The sequence below is a fragment of the Theobroma cacao genome, chromosome 10, assembly GCF_000208745.1.
Source record: "Theobroma cacao cultivar B97-61/B2 chromosome 10, Criollo_cocoa_genome_V2, whole genome shotgun sequence".
In the NCBI taxonomy this organism is placed as follows: domain Eukaryota; kingdom Viridiplantae; phylum Streptophyta; class Magnoliopsida; order Malvales; family Malvaceae; genus Theobroma; species Theobroma cacao.
Window position 1 is genome coordinate 4850365 of NC_030859.1, and position 20187 is coordinate 4870551.

A 20187-nucleotide genomic window follows, 5' to 3' on the forward strand; every position below is an offset into this window, starting at 1 on the left:
ATTTTAGGGAAAAATAGTTTCACTTTCTTAAATTTTAATTAAAATTTCAAAAGGATATATTAATTTTCAAAATAAATACTTTATCTTAAGAGTGAAAATACTGTTAATAGAGATTATTAAAAAATTAAAGTATCATTTTTTTATTAATTTAAAAATTACTATTACATTTATTATTAAAAAATTAAAAAAAAATAGGAAGCACAGCCAAGAAAGGGGAGGACTAGATCAAGTGCCTCCTAGACGGGGAGTTTTTTTTAATTAATAAAATTATATAATAATAATTTTAAAAATTAATTAAATATAAAATTATTTTTTTATTATTGTCACGTCATCAAATTGATAAAAACACTAATAGTTGACTAATAATTAAACTTACATATCAAACGAAAAATATTTTTTTAAAACGAAATGTTTATTTTGAAAATTAATGAATTACCGTATAATTTTGATAAAAACTTAAAAAGTGAGAGTATTTCATCCAAAATTTTATCAATATTGAATAATAATTTAGTTTTAGAACTAATAATATTCATTTTAGTAAGAGTGAATGTGAATTTCAAAATTTATTGCATTGGGTTTAGTCTTGATTCTTCTCTTAAAACATCTGAAAGTCAATCTTATGATCTAACTCAACAAGGGAACTTTGTGCCACAAATGTAAAGTAAAATTGATTTACATATTCAATTCAAAGGGGAAAAAAACAAAACAAAGCAATTCAAAGGGAAAGAAAACAAAGGGAATAAAGAGTACTAGAAAAAGGATTTATCAAAGAAAAGAAATGTAAGAGAATGAAAATCATGTGGCGTGCACTCTTGCTTTAACGGTGGGCCTCGTTACACACAATCTCCCTCCTCCTTTCCTTTTCCTTTACCCCGGCAATCCAAGGCAACAAATAACACCACCACCGCACACCACATCATCACTTTCATCTAAAATTTTAACTTTATTTAAATTTGTTTAATTTTATTTTTTTATGTTTGAATTTGATTTAATAAATTCATTTTACTGATTCAAGAGAGAGTATAAAAATTTAGTTTTTAATATATACAGAACCCTATTGAGGTTTTTTTGTTAGTCAATCCCCTGTTGAGTTTAGGTTATATAATTGCGGCAATCCCTCAAATTTAACTTGGTTCGATTTTATTATTATCAAATTTGAGCTCGAGCTTAAAATAATTTTGAATTGAAAAATTCGATTGAATCGAAATGAGTTTGATTTTTTTTATTTGATTATAACAGTTTTCGAAATGTTAGATTTTACAAGTTTATTTATTTTTATCAATTTTGTTTAATTTTTAATTATTTAAATTTTCAATTAAATTTGAATTAAATAAAAATTAAAAATTATTTTATTAATATATTTTTTAGTTTTTACATTATTTAGTGAATATATATTGAATTTAAAATAGTGTTGAATTTACTTGAACATGTTTATATATATATATATATATTATTTTTAAATTTATCAAATGTTATAAAAGATTTATTTCAGTTTGATCGATTTTCGATCAATTTGATTTAATTTTTACATAAAGTAAGTTTATTTTTAAAATTTTAATATTGAATTGATCGAATCAGCTGTTTGTATGCCCCAAAACTTCATTATAAACAAAATTTAATATGTGATTTAATTTTAATTTTATTTATTAATTAAGTACTCTATTGTAATAGTTTAAAAAATTGATAAACAACAAAATAGAAATGTAACATTAAACTCTTCTTCTCATGAAAAAGCTGTCCTATATTAAAAAATTTACACGTAAAAGTCATGTATGTTAGATATGAAATTGATAAATATCATAATATGGATATTAAATGGATCAAAATTTAGGATTAAATCTTTAAGTTAGGTATGGAAGTGAATACAATAGATTTTGAAAAGTAATATATTCAACCATCATTAATGAATCATCAAAAAATTTAAATAAATTAATTCACAAGAACAATAAACTAACTTAATCATGCATGATGATTTAACTTGATTAATAATTATTAAATTCATAATTAGTCTTTTACAAGTTTATGACAAATTTTTAATAAAAAAATAGAGCAATTTATCTATTTAAACTAGCAAAAAAACAAAAAAAAAAAATCTCACCTACATAGAGAAATAACAACTGACAACTACCATTCCCCACTAAATCAGACTGTCAGTTTCTTCCTCGCTCGCTATAAATATTCATTTCTCTCACGATCTCCTTTCCTTACTCTCAAAGAGAAAAAGAAAAGATGGCAAATCCGAAAATCTTATACCTGTTTTCTGTTTCCCTTCTCTTCCTCATTTCCATCTCCTCCGCGGCCGCTTCCTCCTTCTTAGACGAGCGGCGACTCGGAGGATCAAGTTTCCCCTCGATACATGCGAAGAAGTTGATAAGGGAGTTGAATTTGTTTCCTAAAGAGGAAGTCAACGTCGTTGATGGAGGCCAGGTTTCCTTACCGGAGGATTCGAGGTTGGTGGAGAAGCGGTTCAAGTTCCCGAATTTGGCGGTGCCTGGTGGGGTTTCCGTTGAGGATTTGGGTCACCATGCTGGTTATTACAAGCTAGCTAATTCTCATGATGCCAGGTAAATCGAAAATTTTGGATTTTTTTTTTAAATTGGGGGTATTAGGTGGGTCNGGAGTGAAGGTGTTTAATACTAAAAGCCTTTGAATGGTAATTATTTTTGTTTCTTAATTGGCGAATGAGATAATTACATGACTTTTTTACGCTTTTGGGGTTTTTTTTTTGTAACTTTCTGGGGTTTTAATACTTAAAACCTCATGAATTGGAAAATGAGTTGATTATTCTGTGGGTTATTTTGCTGGTGATATCTTGGATTTTTGGATTAGGAATTGCGTTTTTCTAATCCTTTTTTTGGGAGGGTGGATTTTTTTTTTTGGGGTTTGGGGTGGTTAATCTTGAAACTTAAGAATTTTGGGGTGATATTTTGGATTTAATTTAATTTAATTCTTAAATTGAAGAATTTTATTACATTTTTTTGGGTAAGATTTTCGACTTTTAACCTTGGAATTGTTTTTGTTTTTTTGTTTTTTTTTGAAGGGAGGTTGGTGTGGGGTTTAACCTTAATTACTAAAAAGCCCATGAAATTGGACAATGAGGTGCTTATTATGTTTTTTAGGCAAAATTCTTGTGATTCATGGTTAAAGATTAAAATTGTTGCACCTTTTTAAAATTGTTAATGCATCAATGTGTCTTTGTTTTTTCCCTAAGGTATTTGGTGATTATTTGTGGCTTTAAGGGTTTAACCTCAAAACCGCTGAAATATATTTGGTTTCTCGGTGAAGTTCTCTGGCTAAATTCTCTTGAAGCTTGGTAAAACCAAAACCCTCTAGCTTTTTTAATAATTTTTTAAAAATGGTATCTTTCTAGATATAATAGGTTTATGTGGAACAACTAGAGTCAAACAGAAATGTCTGTGCTGTTTAATGTTTTAGTCAGTGTATTTGGTTATCTTAGTTTGATGGAGTTTAATGGTTGCTGTAGGTGGTTGCTTTTTTACATTATCTCACAGTGTTTATTAATTTAAGCATCTTATTATCAATACGATGCCATGTTTTCCAGACCGTTGCAACTTTCTTGTGATGCTGCTAGATTAATTAAAGCTTAAAATTGTACAAGCATTCTTCATTTAATATACTATTATCAGCTTTTACAGTCGATGGCTTTTTTATTTCCATGTTTTCAATCATTTTTCTGAAACCAAGGAAAGAAAATTCTCAATGAACTACCTTTATGGTGGGCTAATGAATATGTGTAAACTGCTTACTCGCTAGATCCCTCCCTTCCTTTTCACCCTTTAAATGCTACTTTATTTTCTTTTTCAATTTGGTTTGACGTTTAGCTGATTTTTTGCAGAATGTTCTATTTCTTCTTTGAATCGCGAAATAGCAAAAAGGACCCTGTTGTAATCTGGTTGACTGGAGGGCCAGGGTGTAGTAGTGAATTGGCTTTGTTTTATGAAAATGGTCCTTTCACCATTGCTGATAACATGTCTCTTATTTGGAATCAGTATGGTTGGGACATGGTACTTTCTTCTTCATATTCTTCCTTCTTTGGGATTTGATATTTGCCCCTATTAAGTATCACTGCAAACAATGATTAATTTCTTATCTTTCTGATATATTATGTGATATTAAATAGTTTTGACTTTGAGATGCTTCAATGGTTGATGGACTCTTTTTCTTCTTTCCCCTTTTTCGGTTTTATGTTGTAGGCATCGAACCTTCTGTATGTGGACCAACCCATTGGTACTGGCTTTAGTTATAGTTCTGATAGAAGGGACATTCGTCATAATGAAGATGAAGTTAGCAACGACCTATATGACTTCTTACAGGTTAGTTTGTTTATTTTTGCAAGGAGTTTGGCATAATTGTTTACTCCACTGAATTACTTGTTGTCAATACTATGAAAGGTGAATGAACATCACTCAATATTTTGAGGAAAAATGAATAACTTTGTTGTTTTGATTGGGCTGTTTTTATTATGTTAGGCATTCTTTGCTGAACACCCTGAGTTTGAAAAGAATGACTTTTATATAACTGGAGAATCATATGCTGGGCACTACATTCCAGCTTTTGCTGCCCGAGTCCACCAAGGAAACAAAGCTGAAGATGGAATTCATATAAACCTAAAGGTATGTTACCAATTTATGATGTCAAGCTTCTACATGTTTTTTTAGTTATTTCTGAAAGTTACAACTTGTTTGGAATCAATTCTTTTGCTAACTTCAACTACAATGTGGTTAACAGGGATTTGCTATTGGTAATGGCCTGACTGACCCTGCAATCCAGTATAAAGCTTACACAGATTATGCTTTGGACATGGGGGTAATTAAGAAGTCTGACTACAATCGTATCAACAAGCTGGTTCCAGTTTGTGAAATGGCAATAAAGCTTTGTGGTAATGTTGCATCTGAGATGGTTCCCTCTTTTCTTATGATCATTCTCTACAGTTTTACCTCTTTGTTTTAAACTTCAAAGCCTGGAAATATTAATTGATGCTTATTCGTTTCTTTTTGCATTTTTGTGTTATAACTTATAAGATTTATATCACAGAATGAATTGGTGCCACTTATCTCCTCAACACTTTTTCTTCTTTTGGAAATAAAAAAAAAAAATTTCAGGCACTGATGGCACAATCTCTTGCATGGCTTCATATTTTGTCTGCAATGCCATATTCACTGGCATCATGGCACTTGCTGGCGATACAAATGTAAGAGATGTAATTTTGTTTTTATTTTATTTGGTGTCTTGTTCAAGGAGAGCCATTGCTTGTCATATTTTCTACTTTATTCTTTATTCAGTTGTTTGCTTTGCTTAGGTCGTGGCACATTAAAATTACCCTTTAATGCTTAAAAACATATTTGATGGATTATCTGCATGAATGGGTTGTTCTCATTCTTGTTCTGGTTGTAATATCCTGTAAACTATAATGTGCATCATTTCATGGCATAATCAAACTATCTTTTTGTGTGGAAAATCTGAAGAAGTGTTTTTGCTCAAGCAATGTAATTTGCCTGATGAGAAAAAGTAGTAGGGCCCGCAATTGATCTTCATGTCATATACTCTTTCTTTTTTTTTTTTTTTTTCAGAATTCTTTCTTTATGAGCAAAGGATATCTAGATATTTTTTGTTATTGTTGAATCACTTACCTATAACTACCTCTTCGCTCTGAATAAGCTGTTGATGAAAGTAATCTGTGTCCTGACCCCTTATGATTCTTTGAGTAAAATTTGACATGCACTAATGTGTTGTCTGCAGTACTACGACATTAGAACGAAATGTGAAGGGAGCCTTTGCTATGACTTCTCAAACATGGAGACATTTCTGAACCAGGAATCTGTTAGGGATGCCCTTGGAGTTGGGAGTATTGACTTTGTGTCCTGCAGTCCTACAGTGTATCAGGCCATGCTGGTTGACTGGATGAGGAATCTTGAAGTTGGCATTCCTGCTCTCCTAGAGGATGGTGTCAAGCTTCTTGTATATGCTGGAGAATATGATCTCATCTGCAACTGGCTTGGTAAGTATTTCATGAATTAGTGATAAAAATATTTTATATCAGATACATCTAGCTATTTACTTCGCCAATTTGTATGTGAATGTGGTCATGTAATTTTTCTTGAACAGGCAATTCGAGATGGGTCCATGCAATGGAATGGTCTGGTCAGAAGGAGTTTGTAGCATCTCCTGAGGTTCCTTTTGTCGTTGATGGCTCAGAAGCAGGAGTCTTGAAAACTCATGGACCTCTTGGTTTCCTAAAGGTCTTCTCTTTACCCAACCCTGCCTTTGTCTTTATCTATTGATAGCTAATAATTTGCAGGTGATGTTGACATAACTGTGTGATGATCTTACAGGTTCACGATGCAGGTCACATGGTTCCTATGGACCAGCCAAAGGCAGCATTGGAGATGCTGAAGCGGTGGACTAAGGGTACATTATCTGAAGCTGCCGATTCAGAGAAATTGGTTGCTGAAATATGATTTCCATCATTGCACTGCTTGCATACAATTTAGTTGGCATTAGAATGGGAATAGCCGTATCGTAAAGCTCTGGGGTTTCTATGTATGCCTGTAAATAATTGCATGTTAATGCTAGTACAATGGTATCTTTGTTTTTTTGAAGATCACCTACTGAACTTATATGAATCAAGGACTTATAAAAATCTTCAAGCTGGCTTACTTAATTACTATACATGGTTATAGATACACATTGTTTAATGAAATTTTATTTGTCCAATTAATGAAGGAGATTAAAGTATATTTTGCACTGTTTCCCAGAAGCAAACTATACAAGCAAAAACCAAAGCTTGTTCAGTTCGAAAAAAAAAAGAAGAAAGACCAAACCTCAAAAATTCAGAGTTTCTTTGTCTTAGAGGGAAAGAAACAAAACCCTGGTCAGAGAGAATCGAAGCAGGAACTTTGTTCATTTTTCTGGTTCTTTTGACATACGTACATGTGAGACAATATAATCATGATTCATTCCTATATCAAAGTTGTTTGCATCCACACTAATCAAGATTCTAGGTACAAGGTTGAAGTAAGGCTGCTATTCAAGACCATAACATTATGAAAAAGGCTTTTATACAATAAGAGGTCCACTATCAACAAAAAAAATTCTTAGTTTATCAACCAAACATTGTAGAGACTTGCTTGGATCATATTAAATATATGTATAAAAACAGCCGCAGCAAATTTTGATCAAAGAAAGCTACCTTGCTCAGTTCTGAACTCATTCCTAATTCAGCAACTTTATCTTGCATCAAAGAGTTATGAACTTTCTGGCAATTTAATTGAGCTAAAATGTCTTTCATATCCAATTCCAAGCAAGTATTTTCCTTCTCTAAAAACTGCAAAATATTATAAGATATTAAAGTTTTTTTATTAAATGATACCAACATTTGGATGCATACCAGATTCAAACAGAACAGGATAATAATTTGATTTTAGAAGAAATATGTTAGAAAAGCCTGGGAACCGAATATTGGAACCAGTATTAACTATAATTAAAAAAAAAAAGTATTAACTACAATCTAGTTGGCCTTAGAATGGGAATAAATGTAGTATAAACCTCTGGGGTTTCTGCATCGCACCAAAAAAAAAAAAACATAGGGTATTTATGTATGCTTGCAATGTATGCTTGCAATATATGCATGTGGATGCAATAGAATCCTAGCACAATGATATCATAAAAACAAAAATAAAATACTTAAATCTCTTAAGTTTTAACAAATATTCTATACGAGACTATTAGTTTTCGAAATAAACAATGAGACATAAAAATGCAAACATTGTTAATAGAAAATATGAAAAGATTAAAATATTCTTTTTTCTTTTTTTTTTTTCCTCTTAAAAAATGTGGCCGGCTGGTGGTGCTCCCATTCACTAGCCAACCACCCCACAGCAGGTGCTCTCCTCCCCTAACTTGCTAGAAAATTCTTTTTGAAAAAAAATTTAAAATAAAAAAAATATAATTTATATAATAATAATTTTTAAAATTAATAAAAAGTAAAATTATCTTTTCAATATTATTACATCATTAAATTAACGAAAATTTTAACAGTTGACTAATTGCTGAATTTATGTATTTAGTAAAAAATATTTTTTTGGATGGACTGTACGTTTCAAAAATTAATAAACTAGCATAAAATTATAATTAAAACTTAAAAAGTTAAAGTATTTTATCTTAAAAAAAATCTTGACATTCCTGCAATTGCTTATCCAAATCATATTTGTCTCTCTCCCACAACTTCTGTTGTCCATCAATTTCTGTGGTGAGATGGTCTACTTGACTCTGAAGCTTCCGATATAAACTTTCATAATCAAACTCTTCTTTAAGCTTTACCATATTTACAATTTTCATTGCTGCAAAAAAACAAGTTATTAGGCTGCCTCATCAACTCATCATTAAAAAGATAATATATAAAACAAATGCAGTCTTTTCATCAACATTTATGGTTCAGGCATTTAGCTATAAAGCAAAATGGATACACTAAGATACATGAATACAGACACATGCATGCATGCTAACGTGGATGCACATATGTACATGCATACACATTAAATAGCAATGCTGGCCATTTCTAAATAAAGGATCCCACCTCAGATTTCATACACCCTAGCTTTCCATTTTGCTAAGGTTTAGTCATGCAGCATAAGCTTTGGTTGGCTCCAAAAATAGTAGGGAACTGATACCTAACCAACAACCAAGTAGCAGAAAAGCTCAATTTGTTTTGCTTGTAGAATATTTCCACACTTAATTAGCTACTACAGGGAATCTTTCTCACTCAAACCCTGCCATAGTTAATGAACATTCTTCTTGGTCAGCTCAAAGGAGCAGGCAAAACCCTTGGAAGCTATATCCTTCTACAATTCAGTTAATGCATGACAATGACACACTCTAATTGTGATTAAGACATAGTGCAACAACTTCCACCCACTACGGCAAGTTTATACCAGTTCTGTTGTATAAATCAATGTAGTGCTGCCTCCAATTTCAATTTAATGGACGAAAACAATATCCAGCAAAGGAAGCCTGCTCCATTTACATGCTGAGAGGAAATCCACAAAACCAGGAAAATTCAAAGACTGAAAGATGCAGAATTTATATATGTTGCATATATCAAAGTATAAGGAAGATGAAAATGCCATGGCAAAATAACAAAACAAAGAGAAAGGGAGAGAGGCTGGTCAAGAATTAAACAGAGAATATTGCATGCATTTGACAGGAGAATTCCTCAACTTTTATATAGCAATATTTTTCAAAGAAACTCACCCTCTGCCCAAACATTATTGTGCTAGTGGTCTCTGCATGATGTCGTGAAGATGGCCCAATTGTTATTGTAAGTGAAGTCCTTGCAGAGCTTATTCATTTGCAGATGACTCTCATAACAATATTAGAAAATAAAACCAACAAGCATATTCGGATAAACTGACTAATAATGCATATAGAATGCGCTTACTTAACCTAAACGGAAGTGTCCTTTTGCTCCTACTTTCAGTTGTGTACCACTCAAAGAAACCGGAAATTTTTGAAACCAGTTATATAAAACTTTTAGTGTAGTAAGAAAACATACACACAGATGGAATACAAGACACTGCATTAAAAAAAAACACAAAAAAGTTAATGGCAAGATGGGTTTGAAGCTTGCATTTAATCAACTAATTATAAATTCTTATAACTATCAACCATAAAGAACATACCAGATTTGTCTAATCTTTCAAACCTTGCAAGATCCACAATCAGCAACTTGCTTTTCCTAACCACAAGGTAAATTGCTTTTTGTCTGCAATACCATATTCATGTTAAATTGCAATGCTTGCATGATAATTACACGTGTAAGCATGTCAATACAGTTTGCTTCGTTGTCCTGGTTGAACAATATGCTTAGCTGCCTTTTTCACATACCAGTGCGAGTAGTCTTGCATGTCTTAAGGAAATTTTAAGCTTAACACTTGTTTTATAGTTGTTTACAAGTGCAATGTAAGTGTGCAAAGTTTGTAAGGTTGTAATTAAGGAGAAAGATCATACTAACTAAATATAACCTTCTAATTAATTAATAATTCAACATAAAGATGGATATCAAATCATAATTTAACAGTAATTTTTACCTTCTTCCCTCTGAAAAAAAGATAAAGAAAAGTACACAAATTCAAACCTTCCATCCCCTTAATTATCTTCAAAAGTAAATCACCATCATTTGCCTCATCCGCAGATATTAATTAATATTTAAATCTCTCTGGTGGGATTCGTTTGCTCTTTTGCTAACTTAAACTACGATGTAGTTAGCAGGGATTTGCTATTGGTAATGGCCTGACTGACCCTGCAATCCGGTTTAAAGCTTACACAGATTATGCTTTCGACATGGGGGTAATTAAGAAGTCTGACTACAACTGTATCAACAAGATGGTTCCAGTTTGTGAAACGGCAATAAAGCTTTGCGGTAATGTTGCATCTGATATGGTTTCCTTTTTTCCTATGATCATTGCTCTACGGTTTTACATCTTTGTTTCAAACTTCAAAGCCTGGATATTTTGATTGATGCTTTTTTTTCTTTTTGCATTTTTGTGTTATAACTTATAATTAGTATATATCACAGATTGAATCGTTGCTACTTATCTCCTCGACACCTTTCCTTGTAATATAATTTGAAACTGGTGTTGATATACTATATATAGTTATGGATATACATTGTGTAATGAAATTTTATTTGTCCAATTAATTAAGGAGATTAAAGTAATTTTTGGTGACGTGGCATAAATGGGAACGTATAAAAGCGGGGCAGTTGATTTCCGTTAGAACACTTCCCGGTCTGGTGTCACACTTTACTTTCCTTATTACTCTGTTTCCTGGAACCAAGCCATACAAGCAAGAACCAAAGCGTGTTTTGTTAGAGAATAAAACAGAAGAAAAACCTGTTCAGAGAGAATTGAAGCTGGAAGTTTGTTCATTCTCTTGGTTCTTTTTACAGGTACGTTTATTAGTTACATTTTTTATCTTGATTTTTTAGGATTGATTTTATTTTTCAGTTAAGTTTTTGTTTAGGGTTTCGGATCTGAAGAAAGTTTCGATTATAATTTTTCTTTTCTTACTTCGTTACCTAGAAAATAGAAAGAAATACCTGATGGTCATTTTTCTTTGTTTCTGTTGATCACTGGTATTTACGTCCATAGTGACCATTTGTTTCTTGAATTGAACTGCAGATTGTTGGGGTCTGAAGCTGTTTAAATCACTCAATTTTTAACGGCTAATTGTTATTTCAAGAGGGTTTCAAATACCAGAGCTTCTATTTACTGCATTGGATCACGATTGCAAGATGGATCAAAATCTTAAGGTGGCTTCAACTCGGTCTTCGGATTCTTGTAGAAAAAGAAAGAGACGTGATGGTTTATCAGTTGCTGACACTCTCAAGCTCTGGAGTCAAAGCAAGGATGCCAAACAATCGTGTAAAGCTCCTGCCAAGGGCTCCAAAAAGGGGTGTATGAAAGGGAAAGGAGGACCTCAGAATCAAAGCTGTAACTACCGAGGTGTTAGGCAGAGGACTTGGGGTAAATGGGTGGCTGAAATCCGAGCACCCAATGGAGGGAAGAGAATTTGGCTTGGTACTTTTCCTACTGCTTGTGAAGCTGCTTTAGCTTACGACGAAGCTGCCAGGACGATGTATGGCGAAAATGCCATAATAAATATGCCTCATATTTCGCGTTTTGACTCAGTTGCAACTACTTCACACGCGTTTTCGGAGGCAAGCACTTGTTCTGCTTCTAACTCCATGACTGTGCCGAGTAACTATGAAATTTGTGGAAGAGATGTGGATGGTGAAGGTGAACCAAGTAGGATGAATGTTGAGTATACTGTGGATTCTGAAACTGCCTGGACGATGGATGGTGAAAATGCGACTCTGAATATGCCTCATGTTTCAGATTTTGACTCAGTTTCAATTACTTCACCAGTGTTTTCGGAGGCAACCACTTGTTCTGCTTCTAACTCCATGACTGTGCCGATTAACTATGAAATTTGTGGAAGAGATGTGGATGGTGAAGGTGAACCAAGTGGGATGAATGTTGAGTATACTGTGGATTCTGAAACTGCCTGGACGATGGATGGTGAAAATGCGACTCTGAATATGCCTCATGTTGCAGATTTTGACTCAGTTACAATTACTTCACCAGTGTTTTCGGAGGCAACCACTTGTGCTGCTTCTAACTCCGTTACTGTGTCGAGTAACTCTGAAATTTGTGAAAGAGATGTGGATGGTGAAGGTGAACCAAGTGAGATGAATATTGAATATACCGCGGATTCTGAAGCTGCGACGACAAGTCAAGATGTCAAAACTGATGCAAAATCAGAAGATCACACAGATGATAGCTGGCTAACTAATGGTTTGGATTTCGCAAAAAATATTGCAATCGATTTTGGAGAGACTGATGACTGGTTTGAGGATTATTAGTTTGATGTACCTGAATTTTTTGATTAAAATGTAATAGAAGAAAAAGAATTGTTTAGTTGTAATTTACCTACTGAAATGAAGCAAGAAGTCTACACATCAAGACGTTTTGGATTCTGTTTTGCTTTTGCTCTTGGATATAATGTTAAGCAAGGTGCTTTGTTTTCGTTGTATGACTTGTTGTGTGAAGAGAACTGAGCATCGGTTAGGTTGATGATCTATTGTTGGGATGTTTGTTTTGGTCTTTGTTTTGTACTTGCTTTGAATCTCGGGCTGTATTAAGTATGAAGGAACTTTTGCTTGTTGAGTGTGAGTGGTCTCTTGCGATAGGACCTGCTGTGTTATGGGTTAGTGCTGTGTCGAAGGTTTTGTTTGAGTCTGTGCTTGAATGTAGGAATATGTTACAACATGGCTCTCACTTGTTCTACTATCTAGTATGTTGGAACTGCTATGAAATGAATTTGGTACAGGGCTTATGAGTCAATTCAAGCTGAGTGGTTTGCTATGAAAGCTAAGTTACAATATTTTAATTTTTAAAGTTCAACATATGCACAAAAGGTCAATAATTTGTCTTACCCAGTGAGGTGGTGCATATCCAGCTTTTAACCTGATATAGTCTGCAATTCCTTCTATTATCCTCCAAGAGTTTGGCCATTCCCATTCCACTGCTCAAAATGATCCGCCTCATGAACTATTATTCCTGTAAATTCTCTCTTCATATCTCCTGAGTAGTTTCCCATATAGTTTACGAAACTTATTAAAGTTCTGTAAGGCAAATTAAAGGTCAAATCAGGAAACTGATGAATAGAGAACATGGGACAATTTTATTGCATACATACATGTGAGACAGCTTAATCATGATTGATTCCTAAATCAAAGTTGTTTGCATCCACCACTAATCAAGATTCTAGGTACAAAGTTGAAGTTCCATGTAACTGGGAACGCTTGCAACGAGGTTAATGCTTCTGAAACAAAGATCATTATCACATCTGCAGATAGCAAGCCCGAAGACCGTGAACATAGAGAAGATCCCTATTTCTCTTCAAGCAAAACAGCTCTTCCAACTGAATCGGGGGTTACATGCATGTATCAATACTGCGCTGACTGCCTACATACCCTCCTTAGTTTGATGCAAAAAGTCCTGCTTCAAGAACCAAAATCAGATGGGAGCCAGTGGACGGTAGTTGCATTAATGTCTGTGGATCTTCTTTAAAGTTAGGAAAGTTTATGATGCTGGATATAGCAGCAGTAAATTTAATGAAAACCTAAGAATTGAAAGTCATGGAAAGTTATCCAAGTGCCAAGAGTCGTTGCAAAAGCTCAGAAAATAGTTTAGTTTTTCCAGCGCAATATATCCGTCACTCTGTAGGCACCACCTGTACAGACATGGAATTAATGTTTGATCCAAAATTTGTTTACAGAGATGGAGTGATGGTTCCTATAGATTCTAACAAAGAAGTTTCTTTTCACTGTAAATTGAAGACGTTGTGCCTTCGTTCTCTTAGAGTCTACCTACAGGTTCACGATGCTTGTCACATGGTTCCCATGGACCAGCCAAAGGCAGCATTGGAGATGCTGAAGCTGTGGACTAGAGGTACACTATCTGAAGCTGCTGATTTAGAGAAATTGGCTGCTGAAATATGATTTCCGTCATTCCACTGCTTGCATTCAATGTAGTTGGCCTTGGAATGGGAATAACCATCGTGTAAAGCTTTGGGGCTTTTATGTATGACTGTAAAAATATTTGCATGTGGATGCGGGTACAATGGTATCTTGATTTTTTGAAGATTACCTACTGAAATGAATCAAAGAGTTATTAAAATCTTCAAGCTGGTTTACTTATTTACTCTATTTTCTCTCTTTATTATTATTATTATTATTGAACATTACTTCAATGTAGAAAGTGAAATTCAAGATTCATATTTCTGGCAATATGATCTTTCTGGCAATCTTATTGAGCTAAAATGTCTTTCATATCCAATTCCAAGCAAGTATTTTCCTTCTCTAAAAACTGCAAAATATTATAAGATATTAAAGTTTTTTTTTTTTAAAATGATACCAACATTTGGATGCATACCATATTCAAACAGAACAGGATAATAGTGTGCTTTTAGAAGAAAAATGTTAGAAAATCCTGGGAAACGAACTCTGGAAGTATTAACTATAATCTAGTTGGCCTTTGAATGGGAATAAATGTAGTTTAAACCTCTAGGGTTTCTGCATCACACCAAAAAAAAGCATAGAGTATCTATGTTTGCTTGCAATATATGCATGTGGATGCAATAGAATCCGAGCACAACAATATCATAAAAACAAAGATAAAATACTTAGATCTCTTAAGTTTTAATCAAAATTCTACGCGAGATTATTAGTTTTTGAAATAGATAATGAGACGTATAAATGAAAAAACTGTCAATAGAAAATATGAAAAGATTAAAATATTTTTTTTTCTTTTTTTTTAAACAATGTGGCCTGCTGGTGGTGCTCCCAGTCACCGGCCGACCACACTGCGGCTGTTAACAACAAAGACGAATATAATGCTCTATTAAAAGGTAGTAGAACAGAGGTGAACAGATAGTTACTTTGTTATTAACAAATAACGTCTTATATTCACATTGATAAGAACAACACATATATATCAAGAGATACAACATTAATTAAACACTAACACTTGTTCTTGATCCATTAACAAGTGTAAAACATTTAACAAAATAGCTTCATGCAGCTTAACATGTAGAGTCATAGAGTTTTAAATAAAAGACTCCTATTTTTGCGCAGAATCTATGTGGAATGCATATGCCTTTCGTGTCCATGCGGATGCAAGCATTATAAGTTAACATTCTCCCTTAATGCTTGCATTGACTATCTTCATTCTCTCTCTGTGCTATTATGCTTCCCTCAGTGAGTGGTACTTAACATTGATGTGTTTTGTACGTCCGTGGAACACAGGATCTTTTACCATAGCTATAGCAAATTTATTATCAACAAATAAATCTGATGTAGATTTATTGTCAACAAATAAATCTGATGCAGTTGTTTGTGGGAATCCTAGGTCATGGAGAATTTTTCTTAACCAAATTACTTGGTTTGCTGTTGTTGCAACAGAGACATACTCAGCCTCTGCTAAGGACTAAGCCACAGTCTCCTGTTTCTGAGAACACCATGCAAATACTCCATTTTCAATTGAGAATACATAGCCAGATGTACTCTTTGCATCATCAACAGAGCCGGCCTAATCACTATTTTAATATCCCATTAATTTGATTTCACCATATTGGGTGAATTTGAGTCCAAAGGTGATTATACCATTCAAATACCTCCGTACTCTCTTGGCTGCAATGGCATGTGATTGGCATGGTTGCTGCATGAACCTTGACAAAAACCTCACAGTATGCATTATCTTGGGTCTTGTGGCACAGATGTATAACAAACATCCAATGAGACTCCTATAGTCAGAAGGATTCTCCAATTTGACACCGTCATTAAGAGATAATTTTTCATTCATAGCCATAGGAGTGGATACACCTTTGCAATGGGCCATTTTGAATCATTTAAGTACCTCTTTGACATAATTCTATTGGCATAATAGAATGCCATCATCTTCCTGCTTGACTTGAATTCTTAAAAAATATGACATTAACCCAAGATCAGACATGCTAAATTCTTTCTCTAATAACTCCTTGAGTTTATTAACCTAAGTTGAATTACCTCCAATAATTAATAAATCATCAATATACACGAACAGGATTAGAGGAGATTGATCTTTCTTCTTTAAAACATATAAAGTGGCCTCATTTGGACTCCTCTAGAAACCATGATTCACCAGGAATGAGTCAATCTTACTGTACCAAACTCGTGGAGCTTGCTTTAACCCCGTGCAAAGCCTTGTGAAGTCGGTACACCTTGCCTTTATCAGATTCAATCTCGAAACCAAGTGGTTGCTCAATGTAGATTTCTTCATTAAGTTTTCCATTCAGAAAAGTTGACTTTACATCAAAATGGTAGAGCTTCCACTTACAAGTTGCAGCGATGGCAGTGATTAGTCGAATGGTATCTATTCTTGCAACAGGAGCAAAGGTTTCCTGATAATCGATACCTGCCATTTAAGAATATCCTTTCACAACCAGGCAGGCTTTATACTTATTCAATGACCCATCTGAGTTGAGTTTCCTTTTGAAAATCCACTTAACACCGATCACGTCTATATCTTGGTCTGTCCACCAATGACCAGGTATTATTTTTTTCTATCATCTTTAACTCTTTTCATTGCTGCCATCTATTCAAAATGATGAGCAACTTCTTCAAATGAAGCTGGTACAACAAGAGCCAATTGACACCTAGCATACACAGTTTCAATAGTTCGAGTCTTTCTTACAGTTTCATCATCTATGATTTGGTCAGCTTCCAGACCACTCCCATCTTCATATTCAATATTACTATTATCAATCATATTGATTGGTGCATAACTGGTGCTTGCAAGTTGTTGTTCTTCCCAATTCCACTCTCTATCTTCATCAAAAATGACATTTCTGGTGATGGAGACCTTCCCAGAATCAACCAAATAAATTCTATAAGCTTTAACTTGCAAACTGTACCCAATGTGAATCCCAATTTGTGCCGTAGGTTTGACTTTGTCTCTTAGTTGTTCAAGAATGTGTTGATAGCATAGGTAACCAAAAACTTTCAGATGATCCACTAATGGTTTAATACTGTACCATGCCTTATGGGGAGTCATTCTTTGAGTAGCACAAGTAGGCAACATTAAGAAGATAGGTTACTGTATTTGCTGCTTCTGCCCAGAATCTTTTAGAAAGACTTTTTTCATAGAGCAAACACCTTAACATTTCCAGTACAGTTCGATTCTTTCTCTCACTGACTCCGTTCTGTTGAGGGTAATAAGCAGAAGAGAAATGATGAAGAATACCTTCTTTGTCCAAGTATCGAGTGAACTCAAGCGATGAGTATTCACCACCATTATCAAATTTCAAAACCTTAAATCTTTTTCTCTGTTTAAACTATAACTTAAGCTTTAAACTTCAAAAAGTAGCCAAACACTTCTGATTTCTCCTTCATGAAGTAAATCCAACAAAATTTGATGAAGTCATCAATGAAAATAAGGTAATACCTACTTCCATTTAAGGAAGCTTCACTCAAAGGGCCTTTTACATCTGTATGTACCAATCCTAGCTTGTCATTGGCTCTGCTCAGACTAGTTGAAGGGTGTGGTCTTCTTGATAATTTGCCAAACTGGCATGTCTTGCAAACTGGACCACCACCTGAAAACTTGGGAAGATCATTCACTAAATTTGAAAAACTGAGATGTTTTAAGGAAGCATAATTACAGTGGCCTAATCTTCTGTGCCAGAGAGTTGTTGGATTTGAATCATACTCATTAGCCTGCATGCATACATTATTCCAATTCACAGCATAACACTTTTGTTTCATTAGTACATTCATAAAGAAATTACTTGAAGGAGCATAGATGATGCATGATTTATCTTTGAAAATTAAAATATAATTGTCATTTAACGTTTGACCCACGCTAAGTAAATTTTGGGTTATTTCAGGTACCAATTGAACCTCACATACATAAATGATGCCTGTTGCTGTGTTGATTGCTACTGATCCTTTCCCCACTACATGAAGGTATAGCCCGTTGCCAATCTTCACTATTGAAAAATAGCTAGCATCTAATTGAATAAACAATGACTTTTTGGGGGTCATGTGGTTTGAATCACCATTTTCAATCAACCATTGTTTTGCATCAGAGGTACTTGAACCACTACCTACCATAAATAAGCATTCTTCAGCAACCTCGGCCTTTTCTGCAGTCTGACCATGTTTTTCTTTATTCTCAGTTTGCTTATTCTTGCAAACTCTCTCAACATGACCTTGTTGATTACAAGCCCTACATGTGACATTGGGTTTAAACCAGCAACTAGATTCTGCATGTCCTTTCTTCTCACAATGAGAGCAAGGTACATTTCCGTTCCTTCTAGCTGTTTGCCTACTAATGGAGTTCTCTTTTCTTTATCTTTTGCTCAAACGTTACCTTTTTCATAGATGACTCACCGTGGCTCTTACCTTTCATCTTAGCAATTAGTGCATGCTCAACATTCTCATCATTTCTGATTGCTCTCATGTTCTCAGCTGCCTGCAGTGCATTGACAAGTTCTGTCAATGTTATCTTGGAAAGATCCTTAGCTTCTTCTAATGAAGATATCTTGGATTCAAACCGTTCAAGCAAGCTTATAAGCACCTTCTCCATCACACGATCCTCTGGTAATTTGCCTCTTAGAATTGTAACTTGGTTTACAATCCTTTCCACCTTTTTTTATAGTCTTTCACATTGTCATTATCTTTCATTTTGAGAGCCTCAAACTCTCGTATCAGATTCATCACCTACTAATGTCTAGTACAATTAGAACCTTAGAATGCAACTTTAAGCTTTCCCCAAGCTTCTCTTGCTGACTTGCATGCCATGATCCTTGAGAATAGGGGTTCAATGACCGCTCCATGAATGAATGACAGTGCCCTATACCTCTTTGTAATCTCCTTATTGTATTGCTTAATTTGAGTAGCACTTGCATTATCCCTCGAGGGAGGGACTTTAGTTCCGGACTCAATCACATCCCAAAGGTCGTAGCCTCTTTGATAGGCTTCCATTTTTACAGACCATGAAGGATAATTATCACCATTAAACAGAGGAGGAGTTGGATGGCTTACTGTCATGGTGGTGGCCATTTAATTTTCAAGTAACTTGCTGAGGCTTTTTAAGACTATCGAATTCAGAAGAGCAAACTTATTTAGGGTTTACCACAATCCCTCAAGACTTTAAATCAAGCTTTGATACCATGTTAACAACAAAGAAGAATATAATACTCTGTTCAAGGGCAGTAGAACAGAGGTGAACAGAGAGTTACTTTGTTATTAACAAATAAGGTCTTATATTCACATTGATAAGAACAGCACATGTATATCAAGAGATACAACATTAATTAAACACTAACACTTGTTCTTGATCCATTAACAAGTGTAAAACATTTAACAAAACAGCTTCATGCAACTTAACACATAGAGTCATAGAATTTTAAACAAAAGACACTTATTTTTGCACCGAATTTACGTGGAATGCATATGCCTTCATGTCCACGTGGATGCAAGCATTACAAGTTAACAATGGCATATGCTCTCCTCCCCTGACTTGCTAAAAAATTTTTTTTGGCAAAAAAAATTTTTAAATGAAAAACTATAATTTATATAATAATAATTTTTAAAATTAATAAAAGATAAAATTATCCTTTCAATATTATCACGTCATCAAATTAACGAAAACCTTAACGATTGACTAATGGCTGGACTTATGTATCTAGCAAAAGATTTTTTTTTGGACGAACTTGTACATTTCGAAAATTAATAGACTCGCATAAAATTATAATTAAAACTTAAGAAGTTAAAGTATTTTACCCTAAAAAAAATCTTGGCATTCCCGCAGTTGTTTATCCAAATCATATTTGTCTCTCTCCCTCAACTTCTATTGCATATCAATTTCTGCAGTGAGATGGTCTACTTGACTCTAAAGCGTTCGATATAATATAAACTTTCATAATCAAACTCTTCTTTAAGCTTTACCATATTTACAATTTTCATTGCCTACAAAAAAAAAAAGGTTTTTGGGCTGCCTCATCATTAAAGTGATAATATGTAAAAGAAGTTCAGTCTTTTCATCAACATTTATGGTTCAAGCA

At 33.9% G+C, this 20187-nt stretch overlaps 2 protein-coding genes across 2 annotated transcripts; both read left to right on the forward strand.

Annotated features, from left to right (window-relative positions):
* LOC18586500 (serine carboxypeptidase-like) lies at positions 2108 to 6756 on the forward strand. The gene is made up of 9 exons (XM_007009941.2): positions 2108 to 2564; positions 3857 to 4025; positions 4215 to 4334; positions 4491 to 4634; positions 4750 to 4900; positions 5124 to 5212; positions 5761 to 6019; positions 6127 to 6260; positions 6354 to 6756. The coding sequence occupies exons 1-9, from the start codon at positions 2230 to 2232 to the stop codon at positions 6477 to 6479; spliced, it is 1527 nt and encodes a 508-aa protein (XP_007010003.2). The 5' UTR covers positions 2108 to 2229; the 3' UTR covers positions 6480 to 6756.
* Positions 11415 to 13652, forward strand: LOC108663595. Its single transcript, XM_018128800.1, has 2 exons — positions 11415 to 12426; positions 13319 to 13652. The coding sequence occupies exons 1-2, from the start codon at positions 11477 to 11479 to the stop codon at positions 13650 to 13652; spliced, it is 1284 nt and encodes a 427-aa protein (XP_017984289.1). The 5' UTR covers positions 11415 to 11476.

Bases quoted from the DNA above. Each gene is read 5' to 3' on its own strand.
- LOC108663595 (XM_018128800.1), top strand. From the start codon at position 11,477: ATGAAAGGGAAAGGAGGACCTCAGAATCAAAGCTGTAACTACCGAGGT. The intron at 12,427-13,318 runs GTTTGAGGATTA...CCTAAATCAAAG, and splicing joins TTTGGAGAGACTGATGACTG to TTGTTTGCATCCACCACTAA.
- LOC18586500 (XM_007009941.2), top strand. From the start codon at position 2,230: ATGGCAAATCCGAAAATCTTATACCTGTTTTCTGTTTCCCTTCTCTTC. The intron at 5,213-5,760 runs GTAAGAGATGTA...TGTTGTCTGCAG, and splicing joins CACTTGCTGGCGATACAAAT to TACTACGACATTAGAACGAA. The intron at 6,261-6,353 runs GTCTTCTCTTTA...ATGATCTTACAG, and splicing joins GACCTCTTGGTTTCCTAAAG to GTTCACGATGCAGGTCACAT.